General features: G+C 39.2%; 1 protein-coding gene across 1 annotated transcript; it reads left to right on the top strand.

The window, feature by feature from the left end:
- The first annotated feature begins 238 nt into the window (after positions 1 to 238).
- Positions 239 to 16,239, top strand: TSPAN8 (tetraspanin 8). Its single transcript, XM_066319173.1, has 8 exons — positions 239 to 434; positions 4,980 to 5,039; positions 7,598 to 7,720; positions 8,334 to 8,408; positions 8,496 to 8,603; positions 10,275 to 10,418; positions 13,710 to 13,793; positions 15,946 to 16,239. The coding sequence occupies exons 1-8, from the start codon at positions 375 to 377 to the stop codon at positions 15,997 to 15,999; spliced, it is 708 nt and encodes a 235-aa protein (XP_066175270.1). The 5' UTR covers positions 239 to 374; the 3' UTR covers positions 16,000 to 16,239.
- The last annotated feature ends 493 nt before the right edge of the window (positions 16,240 to 16,732 follow it).

The following is a 16,732-nucleotide window of genomic DNA, read 5'->3' as shown; positions in this document are numbered from 1 at the left end:
GGTCTGTAAAATATTTTCATGCTCACCTCTATAAACGATAACTTCTGCTTCATTATTTACTTTTGAGGCGTAGGGCAAGTCATGGGGTGATTACAGAGAAGTACAAATCACAAGACACAGTAAGAGCCTGGAGACTAGGTGATAACAACTCGTAGTGCTTCCCCAGTGCTTGGTTAATATTTACCTGTGGGAAAGGAACTATTTAAGCAATTGTGGATGACTGGGTCATAACTTTTGCTTTCAGGAGCAGAGCATGGTATATTTGATGTGATCTGAGAGATTTTCTGAAGGCACAAGAACAACTTCTATATCAAAGTCAAACTCTTGGAAAAGCTTCTTTTTGCAGAACTGGTTTTTGTCTCAGCTTGGTGAAAATGGCGGGTGTAAGCAAATGCATGAAGTACTCCATGTTCATCTTCAATTTTTTTTTTTGGGTAAGTTAGCATTTAAACTATTATTAGTGATGTATGAAATGTGTTCCCCATTATCTGAATGCTGCAGTTAGAGGACTTGTAAAGAAAATACAGCATAAGTGGAACCAGAGCATGATTCTAAATCAGGGAAGGGAGAATATATTTAACTTTTGCCCTTCCCTTTGTCTTTTTCCATATGAACACCTTTCCCCCTGCATTCGAAAGTAGACAAGCTACAAATCTGTCTCACTGTTTGTCTTATGCCCCTCATGTCAAGGGACATCACTCATCTCAGTCAGAAGATAACAGACTCTCCAATAATAATGCACTGTTCTCTTTTATTGCTGTTGTTTGCATGAAAGATCTTGAAAATGTAGTTGCAACAGAAAATATGGAAAAATTACTTGAATTTTTAGCTTCCTAATTGATAAATGGTTTTCATAACCTTCTTTGTGGTTCTTTGCTTTACATTCAGTGCATAATTAGTTTCTGATGGTGGACACTAAATGTAAGAATGTATGTGCTGGCAGTACTGCCACAGCTGTACCAAGAACGATACAGCACAGTACAGCACAGCAGGCAGATTTCTGGGTGTTATTTGAACCGTATTTGTTTATTTATCACATCTCAGCTGGGTTGCAAGAATTTCAGGTCCTGAGAGCTGCGGAAGGTTTGAGTTAAAAAACATTTCTCTCATGGTTCAACCTCACTGTCAGATTTCCTGACAGAACTTTGTCAGTTTCACCAGGGTTCACTGAAGCCAGAAGTGGAACTACTAGCCACATTATGGTGTCTTTGCCTCAAGGGATTTTTTTCAAGTGAAAAGGTGATACCATTCAAAACGGACCACAAACAATAGCCTTGGAAAATATGTGGCTAGCACAAATTCTTTGATTGCTTATCGACCTCACAAAGAAATTCCTGACAGACCAGTGACGGTTTGGACTGTCTCCCCAGTTTTTCCCTCCAGTTCTATCAAGGCAGATTGAAGACTTTTATTATTGTGTTGAAGCTTTTATGCAACAGTATTTACAAAAATCCATAAGTTTCTGAATGTGACTTCCTGTCCCTCAGGAAGTTTTTCCTGTTTTTGTGATTTGACCCCAACCAGCACCAAGTACCACACAGACACTCACTCCCCCACCAGCAGGATCAGGGAGAGAACTGAAGGCATAAAAGCTGGGAAATTCGTGAGTTGGCATATAGGCAGTTTAATAGGAAAACCAAGAGCTATTCATGCAAGCAAAACAAAACAAAACAAGGAATTAATTCCATGCTTCACATGGGCAGGCAGGTGTTCAGCCATCTTCAGGAAGGCATGGTCTCATTATGTGAAATGTTTTCTTGTGAACCCAAATGCCATCACTCCAAATGTCCCCTGCCTTCCCCCTTCTTTCTCCCAGCTTTATCTACTGAACATGATGTTAAATGGTCTTGAACATCCCTTTGGTTAGTTGGGGTCACCTGTCCTGGCTGTGTTTTCTCCCAACATCCCATGTGCCCTCAGTCTCCTCACCAGAGTAGTGGTATGAAAGGAGAAAGAAAACTTGATGTAAGACCTGCTCAGCAGTAGAAAAAACTTCTCTACATTATCTACCCTGTGCTCAGCACAAATCCAAAACACAGCACTATAAGAGCCACTGTGAAGAAAATTACCCCAGCCAAAACCAGCACACCTGTTCACATGCACCTGTGTTTACTGTAAGCTAAAACATGGGCAAATGTCTCATACTAGATTTAGAAAAGCTCCAAACTTCTTCTAGAATGAACACTGGAATAGTGTCCCATGCCCTCAGTGACAGTATGGATTTCCTAGGGGGAAAAAAAAAAAAAAAAAAAAAAAAAAAGGTTGGGATTCTGGGTGTGTCTTGAAATAAGCCTATGTGAAACAAACTTCCTGTCTTTATACCAAAGTTAGAAAATCCATACTGTATTCTGAGGAAGAAAATACTGAGAACATTTGCTGTGCATGTGACTGCCTGGATGGAAAAAAGGACAGGAATGCAACTGTAGTTAACTGTTTTAGGGAAGGTGTTTAGTTTAGCACAATCAAGATTGGTAAGAACAGATGTATGGGCTGATAGAAATATAATGAAACTTTATTTTTTGGTCTTCATTCCTGTCTCTAATTCATGGAAATCATTAAACTGCAACAGTAAGGTAGAGGGAACGGAGATGACTTTACAGCCACAGCTGCTCTCTCTAGTCCTCAAGGGAGTTGACAAGTGGAAAAATACTGATAATGGGAAATGAAGGTGTCTTTAACCTAAATAGATAAGAATGGCAGTTGTGTATTTACCTGGTGGTGTGTCATTTTACACCTTTTGCAATCTCTCAGGGAGTGTCTTCTCTTAGAAGACTCAGGAATGGGCTTCCTAGCCTTCTGGAGACCTTTTCTAAGCAGCTCATGCAGCATCACACTAAGAGTGTAAACCCAGGAATAGTCTAAGATAGCTCTGCAAATCGACTATGGCTTCACCACATGATGTGTGTCCCTTGGGCATCTACATGCCCATGAGCTCATGCTGAGCTCTAGCACACAGAGTTTTTCATCTTCCCTGTTTGGTGAAAAATAGCAGACTATGGGCTTTTGAAGATCTGTGCTTTGGAACTGGGTGCCTATGTGGAGTTTCTTACAGTCCTTAAATTAATCCTTGTCAGTTTTGTGCATTAAACCTAACACATATGTCAGATTTTTCTTCTTTCCCTTCTTTGGAGTTTGCAGGATATCCAGTCTCACCTTCTGTCCTCATTTTGTCAACTTCTGCTACTCCACATCATGCAAATTGTAGAATTACCTTTTTTTCCCCACTGAATACTGATGTCTGACACTAGTTTGAAGCAACATGGTTAGCGACAGAGCATTTTTGATCAGCTGTTAACACCAGACTTGCAATCCCATCTACAAACAAAGTGGCCTCTTCCTGAACCTTAATGTGGACATCTCAGTCCCTGAAGTAGCAACACAAGCTTAGCAGGTTTTCTGAGCCAGAGACCACATTCTCTGTAGGACATGCCTAGAGCTGTAATATCAGTTGTCTCAAGGAAGTATTACAAATAAATGTTTTCTTTAGCAGAAGCAACCTTGTAAAAGTTCCTCCTGATATCCTTGAACTGAATGTGTGAAAAAGGTGTGCCAGTGGAGGAAATTCCCCATAAGTTTGGTATTTGTGTGTGTGAGAATTGCGGTGTTAATATACTGTTGGCTCAGCACTATGTCAGGCTCATCTGAGGTAATATTGATTTAACCAATTAGGCTGTGTTTCCTCCTCACACCAGAGCTGAAAGCTTGAGAAGGAGCAACCAAATTCGAAGGACAGCAGTACTGTTACTGTTCAGTTTATGAGACTGAGATAAGATCACAGATTCTTTATAAAGGATTAAGGAAAAAATACAATAGCCATCTAATTGGGGAAAATGGGTGAAGACAGCTTCAAAGACGCTCAATTAATTCCATCAGAAACCACTAGTGGTTCATTAAAAATGAAATTTCCTGGAATGAAAGTTCTTTTACTTGAAACTTTATTTTAAGAAAACTTAAAAATTAAGGTGGAGAATTGCAGCAAACTTGACATGTTCAGTTTGGACTCTTTAGGAACAGACCACCTTCCAGGGAAATTCATAACAACATTTCAGGGCCATTTATGACTTGACTATTAATGGCAGATGGAGATAATTCCAAATCTGATTAGTCCCTGGTCCTCAGTGATGTCTCCTTCCTACCAGTTGTCTCAGTAGGTACAATCCTTACACCTGAGTAGCCTCTCGGTTACCTATGTCCAACACTTAATAAAGAGCAATTCTGTGTAAGAATCATCAACAGCAAGGTTAGGAATAGAGTGACTGGCACACAGGGGAACTCAGTGGTTGATGAAATAGGAGCACAACTAGAGATGAGGGAATGTATCTGGACCTGCGATTCATCTTCTTTGACTTCAACATTTTAATGAAAGTCATGCTGGTCAAACATTCACATGTACTTGGCTGTTTTCTGTAAAAATATAATGGGAAAAATTACTCTAGGCCTTTTATGAGACCTAATCTAAGGATTGGAGATGGCCAGACATTGCTGCATTTGAAGCAGCAAAAAGAATTTATTTAGAACTTTTCCTAGTAGCTTTACCATAGAGAATATCTCCAGACACATGTCCTGAATAAGTCTAGAAATAACAGATATGCAAACATCCCTTATCAAATCTCATGTTCCCATTATACAAGAAACCACATTCTTTACGGACACATTTTACACCTACAATACCAATTTATATTCTTTTCTCATCTGACGGAATTTCTATGCACTTCCCAAACACATGTATAAATCATCATGTAAATGTGTAGTCCTCTGGGGTGGAAACATCAGGGATTTGGCGCATACCTGAAGATTTAACTACATTTACAAATTTTCCTGGAAATGAATCAATATTGTCTGCTCCAGCAATTCATGTTTCTTTTGCTTTGCCAAACAAATGATTTCAGAAGTTTGGACAGCATTTGGTGCAATTTGGATACTGAATGTTGGTAAGAAAGTTGCTGATCTTTCTAACTTGTCATTATTTTCTCCCACAGGTGTGTGGTTGCATTATTTTGGGATTCTCTATATGGATACGTGTTGGCAGTACTCAGCAGGTAAATGCATGCAGTCATACAAGCACCATGTAAAATATGGAAACTACTGCATACACTTTAATTTCCCGTCTTCATTTCCACAAATTTTCTAGGTTTTTGTTGAGGTGGTTTGTGTGGATGAAGAGGAATGCATTTTATGATGTTAAGATTAAACATCATGGTCCAGGTAGTCAGATAAAGTGATTGATGAAAACAGAGATATGTGACTATGAGAAGTAGCTGCTAGTGTTATTAATGTAGTTTCATGCAGATGCATACAGAATTCTGTTAGAAAATATGTCCTTCATGTCTAATGAAAAATAATTATGCTTTTGTTAATGATCTCGGTGTTAGAAGGAATAATATGGATCTGTGCAGCTCATAGACTTTTCTGTGTTTTTCGCTATTAGAATAGTGTAATCATATCTATTCCTAGGGTTACTTCACATGTTTGCAGGGAATATTTTTATCTTTGTCACTATCTTCAATAGCACAATTCTCACTTCCCCAGTAACTGCAACTCTGAAAGGGAGAAAGGATTTTTCCCTTCTATTTTCAACAGCTCCTTAAAAACACCGTATCCTTTCCCCCTCATATATATATATATAAAGAGTTTTAAATGCCTAGGAATCTAGGATTACAATGTCCTAAAAGTCCTCCAGGAGGATGGAAAAAATGACTCTTAGTTGTCCTCCTGGATTTTTGTACAGGTTATTAAATTACTTCAGATATTATGACTTTTATTTTCTGCAAAGCTAGGAAAATACAGTTTTGAGGAGCTCTTAATCTTGCAGAGGTTGGTCCTGCTGTTTCTAAGACCCCATGGTCCTGTAGGCCCTTTTGCCCAATCTGTACCCACTGGCACTGACTCTAAGGTTTAAGCAGTACACTTCTTCAAATTAATTTGGGCCATAGAAATGCAAATTAATTTGAAAGCTTAATTTGCATTCTTCTATTTTAGCCGTAGAAAAGAAAAAGCAGCCAGGTGTCACATGGAAGCATTTTTTTTCAGCTTTCAGACTGAGCCTTTTTCAACTTTAAGATTAAGCCTTAAGTTGCAATTCTTCAGATAAGTCCCCTGTTGCTCTAGCACAGTCTGTCAGTTAAGAACAATAACTTTTAAACCAGTATTTTCCCACCTGGAAATAAAAAGATGGTGGAAATAAGAAAATAGCTTTGTATATTCCCTGCCATTTGGCTGATGACATTGTTACCCTTAGCCAGTCCCAGATGTCTCATGTCTGGCAGAGCTTGGATGCAAGAGAACTTGGTTCAAGATGACACTGTCTCATCAGGTAAATTAGGTCATGGTGGAGACCTCTGGAAGAGGAAGAATCACAACTTCCACTCCTCTGTCAAAATTTTGCTAGAAGCTAAAGCTGCCATGCTTGGTACTTGACAATCTCTGGTATGATGGCTCAAATGATGCAGTGGAGGTTGGAAAACCACAACCACTACCATATCTTTTTTTGAGAGAGATTTCCTATTCAGAAAAGACTATTTAAGTGTGTTTCAAACTGCTTTCCTGAAGTGATACTTAGAACTCCCCAAAAGCCTATGAATTAAGAGTCAGGACAGAAATTGAAAGAATTTTCTCACATTTTTGCCTCTAGGCAGGCAAAGTTCCCATTCAAAACCAGTGCATGTTTCACCTCAGTAATAATTGAGCAGACCATTAGGATTTGGCTGTAGATGAATAGAGCTTTCTAAGAATAAATAACAGGAGGTTCAGTCCAACTTGGAAGGAGAAAGAACAACACATTCTTCAAATTATACTTGTCTATATACCTTTGCAATTTCCATCAGAAGATAAATGTGACAACTTCCAGACATTTTTGCTAATCTTGGCACCAGTCACACTGGAAAATATTCTTTGAACATTTTTCTCTCTTTTGGCCTTTGCCCTTAGCCAGTCCTGTGGGAACTGAATAATTTGATGTTTAATAATATTGAGGTATATGAATTGTTTAGTTGAATGTCCCACACATCAAAATAAAGTTCTCATCTCTGAGGGTAATATTAGAGATCAAGCCTGGGAAAAAAAAAAAAAAAAAAAAAAAAAAAGGAAAAAAAAGAAAGAAAGCTGCTTTGGAAAATACATCTAACTCTTTCTCTAATATATACAGCATATCTCTAAGAAGTGTTCTCTCAGGACCAGTCACAGAGTATGTTCCTGGCCTTCTAATGACAAACAGAGATTTTGTTTCTTTGACACTGGGTTAATGTAGGAGAGGTTTTGAGGTAATCAAGTCTCCTACTTCCAGTAAAAAGCAAAGATTCATTGACTGAAAACCAACTGAAAGCCACTTTGAAGACAGATCTTTATTTATTCATTTACTCTGTAAAGTTGATTCTCATCTTATGCAGAAACAAAGGTTGTGAAAAATACAGGTTTTACAAAGCTCTCCACCATTTGAGAAGGGAGCATTAGAGTTTGTTTATTTATGTATCAGAATTTCTCCATAGTTGCTATTCAGTATGTTTATCAGTTACAAAATAAATATCTTGTTTTAGGGAATACAGATGTTTTTAGGAGGACCTTCTTGTAGCTGAAAGATTTTTTCCCTCTCTCTTTTCAGGGGGTAGAAAGCAGTGTTCTTGCAGGAGTTAATCTACTGATAGCTGTGGGAGCCATCATTATGGTCCTTGGGTTCCTGGGGTGTTGTGGTGCTGCAAAGGAGAGCCGGTGCATGCTGATGTTGGTAAGAAAGAAAAACATTTGTCTACCTTTAACAGGCTACAGCTACATATGATGGATGAAGTCCTTGCAAGTAGTATCAAATGAGGATGCAAACCTTTTAATTTAACCAAAAACTTGATTATGATCCTGTGTTTTCATTGCTTACCTTGAGTTTGGGCCCCTTCTGAACTCTGTTGTGGTAAAAATAATAGTTGGTCTCATCAGCAAGAAGACAGGGTTCAGAGTCACTAGCTTTTTTTCCATTCAGCTATCATCAAAGTTCCCCCCATAAAATTTTTCCCATTATCTATCCTATTTAATTTTATAAATTCCCAGTTGCTCCCTTTGGTGGTCAACCCAGAATGTCCTACCTGTCCTCCTGCCCAACTCTCACCTACACACTGTTATCATGACACTGTTCTGCTGTGTGCCTTGTTTTGATCACCAGCTGAGTGCACTCTGTCTTGAGCACCACTTTTTCTCATCTTCAAAGATAAAATAGTTAGAGCAGCTCTGACTGGAAGGTCTTTTTACCTACATGGTTATTCAAGCACATGAAAGATAAATGTTAACTTAAATCATATCACCTTGGTCAAAAGTAATATAGTTTTCTACCCTTCTTGTTTTCTTCCCAGTTTTTTATTGCACTGCTTCTGATCCTGATTCTTCAGATCACAGGAGGTGTTTTAGGAGCAGTGTACAAACCTCAGGTACAATATTATTCTTCTATATTTTCATTGATGTCTTCGTATAGTTTCGTTTCTTCCAAAAAAATTAATAATATATTTAACTTGCAGGTTGAAAAAGCCTTTAACCTTACTCTAAATGCAAGTGTGAGTGCACTGCAAGATACTTCAGGAGAATATAAAGATTATCAAGAGGCGTTCCAGAAGTTTGAGAGAGAGGTAATTGAACAGCAAAAAATGAAGGAGTTGTTGCTATCTGTTTCATCTTTGGAGTCTGTCTCCACTTCATTTTATGATTGCTCCACTGCAGATTTGAATTTCATTCCCTGGGAAAGGGGGAGGGTCTGACTTAAAGGCAAGTTGAAACACCACAGAAGGGACTTCTGTTCTCTTGGTAGGACATGGTCTTCCTGTGATGATTTCTTTGTGCAATAGTGTTGTCTATGAGAACTATGAAGTAAGGACAGACCACATGCAAGTAAGACTAACAGTTAGCTAAGCTCTTTCATGAGAGGACTGCATGGCCCTTTCCTACAGCTTTCCCTTCTAAAGGAGCATTGATCTTTCACCATATCCCAAGTAAGAACTCTACAGTACTTTTAAGGAAAGACTACCCCAGGGATTAGAAAAAACATCAGGAGTGTATTTAACTTGGGATGTCCTACTGCTATGAAGTCATTAAAATGCCATGCTTTACTGTGTGAGAAGAGGGAAGAAAATATGATGAGAAGTTTGTTTTTGTTGTGCTAGTACTTTTCCTGGTGCCCCCATCCTGCAAGACTGCAGATGGTGGATGCTTATTGTGAGTTTACTCCCAGGCATCTCACAGACAATACCCTGGAATCTCACTGATAACACTGACAGCATACACCCCTACCCCTCCCACAGCTACCTGGGTCTGTACTGTTCTGCTTTAGTCTCTAATGGGTGATGACTTTAACAGATAGACTTAAAGTTAGTTTATATGCTTTTAAAGACTGCTGTATAAAAGGAAATGAAACAAGGAACAATATTTAGGTGTTTTATGTTACTTCCACTTCTCCTTCCCCATTCCACCTCCAGCCTTGTACTCTACTTCTGAGACAGTGTATTTCTTCTGATACAATAAGCACTCTGGAGAGATGAGCAAAATAAAAAATCGCATAATTACTGCAGTAATTTTTAAATGTGCCAAGACTGCTATATTATGTCCCACAGCCTTTGATTTATACAAAATTATGTGAACATTTCCAGCTGCTTTTTAATAGAAGGAGGACCTCAAACCCAAGTTTGCACCCCTGAGCTTTAGTGGCTTGAATATAGTGGAACATGAAGTGAAACTGCACCTGGTTTAGGTTTCACAAACCCCAAATGGAGCCCTGATCTCTTCAGTCCATTTCTAATTTAAAGAGATAGCCATCATTGAAAGTGGTTATTTTTCTATATTTCAGAATTTTATGTGCCTGAATTTTACATTTCCAGGCTTTTGAACAGGTGAAGTGTGGATGTTACTGGAGATGGTAACTTTTCTTCTGTAAATATAACCTGCTGAAACAAGGCTTGATTCTCAAAAAATACTATACTCAATATTCCAGTTCCATTCTGGCACTGATAATTACTAGCGTTATAGTATGTTAATGCTTTTTGAGCATTTTATACTGAAAATCTGGTCTTTTTCCCCCATCTCTTATTAAAAAAACCCAACAAGCAAAAACTTACGTACTTACATTCCTGTAAGTGATACAGAAATGTAAATGGTATTTGAGACATACCAATTTGGGACAACTTCCATATTGAAAAAGATGAAATAAAATTTGTTTTTTGTTGTTCCTTTCAGCTCCCTCACCTATTCTCTTTAAACTGAAAATTACCTTTCTTTAACTCTTCTCCCCATTTACTCCTTTCTTGCAGGAAAAATGTTGTGGATTGCTGGATGGACCTAAGGACTGGGGAGAAAAATTTAGCCAACCTTCCTCAAAAATCTGTCAGTGTGAACTAGAGAAGCCATCATCAGACCTCTGCATCCAATATCAAAACAGATACATCTATAAAAAGGTGAGAAAAAAGTTCACTCTTCTTTCGAAAGAGCCAAGTTTTAACCTAAAGTTATCTTTGGTGTCTCCCATAGTCAGTAGTTCTGTATCTTTCTGAAAAGACAAAGTTTTGCTTTCTCTTTCTTAGCCAGAACTACCCTCGTACCATCTGTTAAGAAATGACTGCTCATAACTCTGCTCCTTCCTCTTCCTGAGATGTATCCAGTTTAGGCCCTTAGCAATCTGCATGGTTACTGTTGATGAAAATTATTATGATTTTGGGGTCAGGGTATGACTCTGGGCCATAGCTGCACACCAGCTACCCTTTGGCTCTCATTACTCTCTCAGAAGGTTATGTTCCCACCCAGGCTCATTGTGGTAGTAGACATGTTGACTTAGAGGCTTTCAAAATGCTAAGGTATATTGAAAATCAAACACATTAAATGCAAGACCTTTGGGGTTTTATAATCCTTTAATAAAAACCCACATTCATTTTTCAGGATGTGCTGGAAAGAAACCTTACATATTGTGGGATTCATGGCAGAATATTCAAAGAGTGATTTCTTACAACTACAGCCTTTTGAAAATCTCAAAGAATTACTGTAATAATAATAGGGCAAAATATTGGGTGACAGGCAAAAAAAAAAGCACACTCAGAAGAGTATCATCTAGTAGACAGTAGACATCTCAAATAACGAATTTCATGGTTTGCCTGCCTCCTTATGAGGAAATCTGGACTCTATGGATATGAAAAAAAGTATTAAAAAAGAAATGCAAAAAATAATTGAATAGCACAAAGTAATTGACGTTTTAGAATGCTGGTAGTGCAAAGTTTGCCAGTATGCACCTAGCACCAAGCAGATTTTAGCAAATGTCCCTTCTGGTTGTATAATTCTCTAATTGCACAGCTTCTTAATAAGTAATTAAGGAGCAGTAATATCCTCCCCATGTAGTCCCACAGAAACAAATACTTTTTAAAAGCAAAGAAACAGTCTGGTTAAGTAGGGGATACCACAACCCAATCTGGAAATAAGATATATAAATAGGTTATTTTGGCCACACTTTAATGTCTTTTTGGCCTCAGGCAAGCCCTCAAAGGATACATGAGAAACCCTCTGTGAAATTACTGCAGGTGCAAGATATCGCTCATATGTACAGACAGATTTCATGGTGGTGTGAGCTGCTAGTAGAAACATCCAGCTCTTCTGATATAGGAAAAAAGATTTGAAATTCAGTGCAGTTATGAGTTAGCTTAAATGAGAGATTTTTAGAAGAACTAGAAAGAAAAGACGCATGTGTTTATTGTGAGAGGGGAAATATGGTGAAAAAATACAACTGTATTTGGGGCCAAGTCAGTTGTAGTGTTGTAACAGTAATGTTATTTTGATGTATTTAATCTGTACCTGGCTTTCCCTCCAGTTGCAAAAGGAGGATTGTCAATGTCTACTGAAGAAGATTTAGTCACTGTGAACAGAGTTATTCAAATATTTGAAAGGAAAGTAGCTCTGCACAGAACTTCAGTTGTAGAATCATAGAATAGGCTGAGTTGGAAGGGATCCATCAGGGTCATTGAGTCCAGTTCCTGGCTCTGCGCAGGACAACCCCAAGAGTCACAACATGTGCATGAGAGCATTGTCCAAACGCTTCTCAAACTCTGTCAGGCTTGGTGCTGTGACCACTTCCCTGGGGGGCCTGTTCCAGTGCCCAAACGCCCTCTGGATGAAGAACCTTTTTCTGATATTCAAGCTAAATCTCCCCTGACTCAGCTTCATGACACTGCCTTAAGTCCTGTCACTGTTCATGAGAATGAAGAGATCAGTACCTGCCCCTCTGCTTTCCCTCATGAGGATACTGAAGACCCAAATGAGGTCTCTCCTCAGTCTCCTCTCCTCCAGGCTGAATAGAGCGAGTCTCTTCAGTCACTCCTCATATGGCTTCTCCTCAAGGCCCTTCACTGTCCTCATGGCCCTACTTTGGACAATCTCTAATAGCTTTATATTTCATATATTGTATCACCCAGAACTGCCCCCAGCACTCGAGGAGAGGCTGCTCCAGCACAGAGCAGAGGGGACAATCCCCTCCCTTGTCTGGCTGGCAATGCTGTGCCTGATGTCCCCCAGGACAGCGTTGGGCCTCCTGGCTGCCAGGGCACTGCTGACTCATGTTCAACTTGCCATGGACCAGGACCCACAGGTTCCTTTCTGCGAGGCTGCTCTCCAGCCTCTTGTTCTCCAGGTGAACCTAAACAAAACCATGGTCGCAAGATCTGGCATTTGACCTCGATAAACTTCATATGATTGGTGATTGCCCATTTGTCTGTTTTGTCGAGCTGGCTCTCTAGGGCCTCTCTTCTCTCAAGAGAGTCAACAGATCCTTCTAGTTTAGTGTTGTTGGCAAACTTCCATGTTATTCCTTCAAGTCCTGCATCCAAGTTGTTAAGGAACATGTTGAAGGGAATTGGACCTAGGATGGAGTGCTGCTGAATCCCACTACTAACCAGACTCCAGACGGACATTACCTCACTATAACTCTTTGTGCCTGACCCACAGCATAACATGGCTGTTTAGCTGTATGCTGGACTTTTTGTCCAGAAGGATACTATGAGAGACAGCTTCAAAATCTTTGCTGAAATCCAAAAAATTACATCTACTGGCTTTCCAAGATCAGTTAGGTGGGTTACCCTGTCAGAGAAGGAAATCAAGTTCAACAAGCAGGATTTCCTCCTCATGAAGCCATGCTGATTTTTCTCTTTTTTTCAGCCCCAGTCTAAGACCACCAAACATTGGACAAAACTAATTTTGAAGTTAGTTTTTATAAAGAAATATTTTTAGTTAACCTCAAGTCTAATAATAAACCTTGAAATTTCAAATCCAAAGATTGGATTGGTGGGAAACTGAAGTTCCCTTTCAGATCTGGTCATGGCTGCATTGGCTCTTTTCTAGTAGCGAATGATTATCAAGAGAAAGTAAAAATAAACACTTCTTTCCTTGTTAACTGAAAATAATGCAAACATTGGGCATTACAGCTGTATGTCTTCCTTTGAAATAGTAAATTTTTATGGTCAGCTATTAAAGCTTCATACTTCGGAAGGCAAAGACTTTTGCATAGCTTAAGGCACACATAGTTGTTTTTTGTGTTCATTAGCAACAAGCCAGCGTAAATTCAAATAGCCTTTTTTTAGCACAGAGTTAAAGAGAAAGAGAGAGAGAGTTTGAGAGAGTTATTTTAGAAGATGTATTCCTATATAACCTATAAATCCTATAATAGCATAATATTGCTTACCTGTAATTAATAATTTTGTTTTATTTTTCAGCCTTGTGGAGAAGTAATTATGCAACAAATTAAAGACAATCTGGTCATAATTATGGGGATTGCCTTTGGACTGGCTGTTATTGAGGTACCGGTGTACACTCTTAAAATACTTAGTAGCTTACAAGCAATGTGTTCTACTTGGAAATACATTGGGAATGGGATTAAGACACTTAGCTTGCTCAATTAATAAACAAGGGAAAACCACCTCTCACCTTAGCTATAACCTGACTGTTATTTCATATTAACATATTTCATTAAAAGTATATGGCTGCTGAGCTGCAAACTTCAGGAGAGATCAGACCACCCTGCTACCCATATAAGTGTGTCACATGGGACATTTTCTTCAAATAATTTGCCAGTCCTGAAGCCAGGGTCTGCCTTGACACTGAGCCCTGTGTAGAGAGAGGTGTGTGAATAAACACCTCAGAAGACATGAGGAAGAATAGCCAGATTTTTCCTCCTTTTTCTCATCTTTTCTTGAGGAAAAAAGTCATCTCCTAAGAAAACTTAGCCCCTAAAGTACATATTTTTATCACTAAGAAGTTTTGGTACGATATTATAATTCTGAGGTATTAAAACTTCAAGCAGCAAGATGATGCATGAATGTGTCTGTGTGCACATTCTGTGTGATGCTCCATATATTCCTGTGTGTAAAAAACCACAGAGTATGTGGACTGTTTATTTTAATTTCCTCACCCTACACTGATGAATAATACACAAGATTTTCTCTGAAGAGAGGAGGAAAAGAAGTGAGGCTATCCAGTGAGCTGCTTGATTTTGATTTGAATAGGAGAAAATTATTAAGAAACAGGGGATTTCATCAGGATGCTTTCTTCAGTCATTTTTTTTCTTTTCCGCCTTTGTTTTCCTCCACCCTCACTCTCCACCAGTGGGAGATTGCTGTGGAAAGTTCAGTCTGTTATTCAAAGCAAAAATTTCTTGGCAGAGGATTGATTGCTCCTTTTGGTAGAAGAGTGGGCAAGAGTCCCAGCTCAAAACTGTGTTTCCAGGATAATAGTAGTAAATGGGGAAGAATTATGTAGTTGCAGCATTGGAAGAGGACAGGCCATCAACTTCTTACTCAGCACAGGCTTTCTGGTATTTAGGGAGCTATATGTTAGGTGGTCAGGTCTCTCACCCATATGTTTACTTTGAGAGAAAAATAGGTGAAATACACTGATATTAAATGACCTTAAAATATAGTAGAAGTGTAAAATCGCATCTGTATCCCTAAGGCATATTATGTCACTTTGCTTTAGTTACTGCAGTTATGGGAGTTGTAGCTTTTAGTTCATTAGACATCATTCTTTCCTGCTCTGCAGCTGGCATTTCCTGTGCTGGCTGCCTCTCCCAATCACAAAAGGATTAGAAAGCAACATGAATAAACAATATGAGACTCAGCACAAATTGTCAGATGGCAATTTACACTTGATAAACATTTATCCTTTCCATATTAACTCAAGAAATTGCAAATTTCAAAGGCCATTTGGTTAACCACCTTTCGGCTCTAGGAAACCCCAGATAAAAAGAAGTGCTCGTCCCATCTCTGCCTGCTTCATTATGCCACTTGTGAGCTGTGCTTTCAGCTCATCCTAATAGTGAAAAATTATACAGATAAGAAGGGCCCAGATTTATTTGGGTGCAAGTGCAAATGTGGGCATGGTATGTCAGAGAAGCCCAGTCAGTTTATTCCAGGTGTGAGTCCATCCCTTTATCTTAGCTGTACCTCTGTGCTACATATGCTCTTCTCTGTCTCCTCCTTAAGTAAATGTGTCAGCGTTCATGGCTTCAAAGGTGTCAGTTGGGCACTTTGCACTTTCGTGGAACACCTTCACAGACTGGTTAGCTTTAAATCCAGAAGGAAGCTTTCTGATCTGATCTCACCAGCTGTCTGCCACAGGTCATGAAATTGTACCCAGAAATTCCCAATATAGAAGGTTACCGAACTGAATTTTCTATTACAAATAACAGCTCCCTATTGAACTCCCTATTGTTTCTATCCCAAGTCCATTACTGATAAATACAAAATATTTGTTGCATGATCATTTGCAACTCAAAACAGTGAGGCAAGTTTATAGAGGTATACCTGTAAACAGTATACACACGTGTGTGTATACCTGTATACATACACTGCACACATATGGTTGCACAAAAGAGAGTGGCAGTGCTGAAGAGAGATTTCAAAGGGAGACGACCCTTAGAACACAAGTGAACATTCCTCTAACTTTGTTTTCCAGATTCTCGGTTTGGTGTTTTCTATGAGCCTCTACTGCCAGATTGGGAGAAAATGAAACTGTGAAAATGTCAGAATGATGTCACCGGTCAAATTAAGACCTTTCTAGAAAGAAGGCTAGAGATTTGGCTGGGCACATTCAGAAAAGCATATGCACGTCCCAGGCAGCTGTTCTGATGAAAACGGCAGCCCTTGTGCTCATGGATGCTTGACAACTTGCAAAATGACCTCTTTATATTTCATAAGACTTAATGATGTGAATATGATTTTTTATTTGCAATAAACATCTTTGTTTATATTTCTGAGGTGTTTATTTTGTCCAAAGACAGCAATTATGTCATGTTGTGAGTCTGAGTTCACCATGTGGTGTGCCCTCATGAGTGTTAAACCACCCACAGCAGTTACCATAAACAGCTGCAAACCATCATGCAGTGGCTGACTGCTCCAGGGAACTCAGGCCCCTGGGAACCTCTGCTTGTGGAGCAGGGTGTTTTCATTAAGAGAGTTGTGGGTCAGGGTTTTGCTACCTGTGAAAAGGGCAACTTACTTGCTACCAAATAGGAAGGCCACATTTCCTTTCAGGGGTGTTTAAATCAGTATCTTGGTAGGCCCAAATGATGTACAGGTTGTATTAATGAGCTGGATTTAGTGGCATGTGTTTTGCAAATAAGCATCAACAGTGAAATCCAAGCCCATGTGGAGGCAAGGTATACAGAGAAGTCATGCAGGTAAGCTTTGCCCAGAGCAGCTAAAGCAAGTGGGTGGACAAACACAGGGCATGGCTGGCAGCA

This window comes from Sylvia atricapilla, chromosome 5 (assembly GCF_009819655.1).
Source record: "Sylvia atricapilla isolate bSylAtr1 chromosome 5, bSylAtr1.pri, whole genome shotgun sequence".
Taxonomy (NCBI): Eukaryota; Metazoa; Chordata; class Aves; order Passeriformes; family Sylviidae; genus Sylvia; species Sylvia atricapilla.
The sequence above is the reverse complement of the archived record's forward strand: the minus strand, read 5'-3'. Positions and strand labels throughout refer to the sequence as shown.

Excerpts from the sequence above, each read along its gene's own strand:
- TSPAN8 (XM_066319173.1), top strand. The coding sequence starts at position 375 with ATGGCGGGTGTAAGCAAATGCATGAAGTACTCCATGTTCATCTTCAAT. Across the intron at positions 10,419-13,709 it reads ACAGATACATCTATAAAAAG|CCTTGTGGAGAAGTAATTAT; the intron begins GTGAGAAAAAAG and ends TTTATTTTTCAG. Across the intron at positions 13,794-15,945 it reads TTGGACTGGCTGTTATTGAG|ATTCTCGGTTTGGTGTTTTC; the intron begins GTACCGGTGTAC and ends TTTGTTTTCCAG.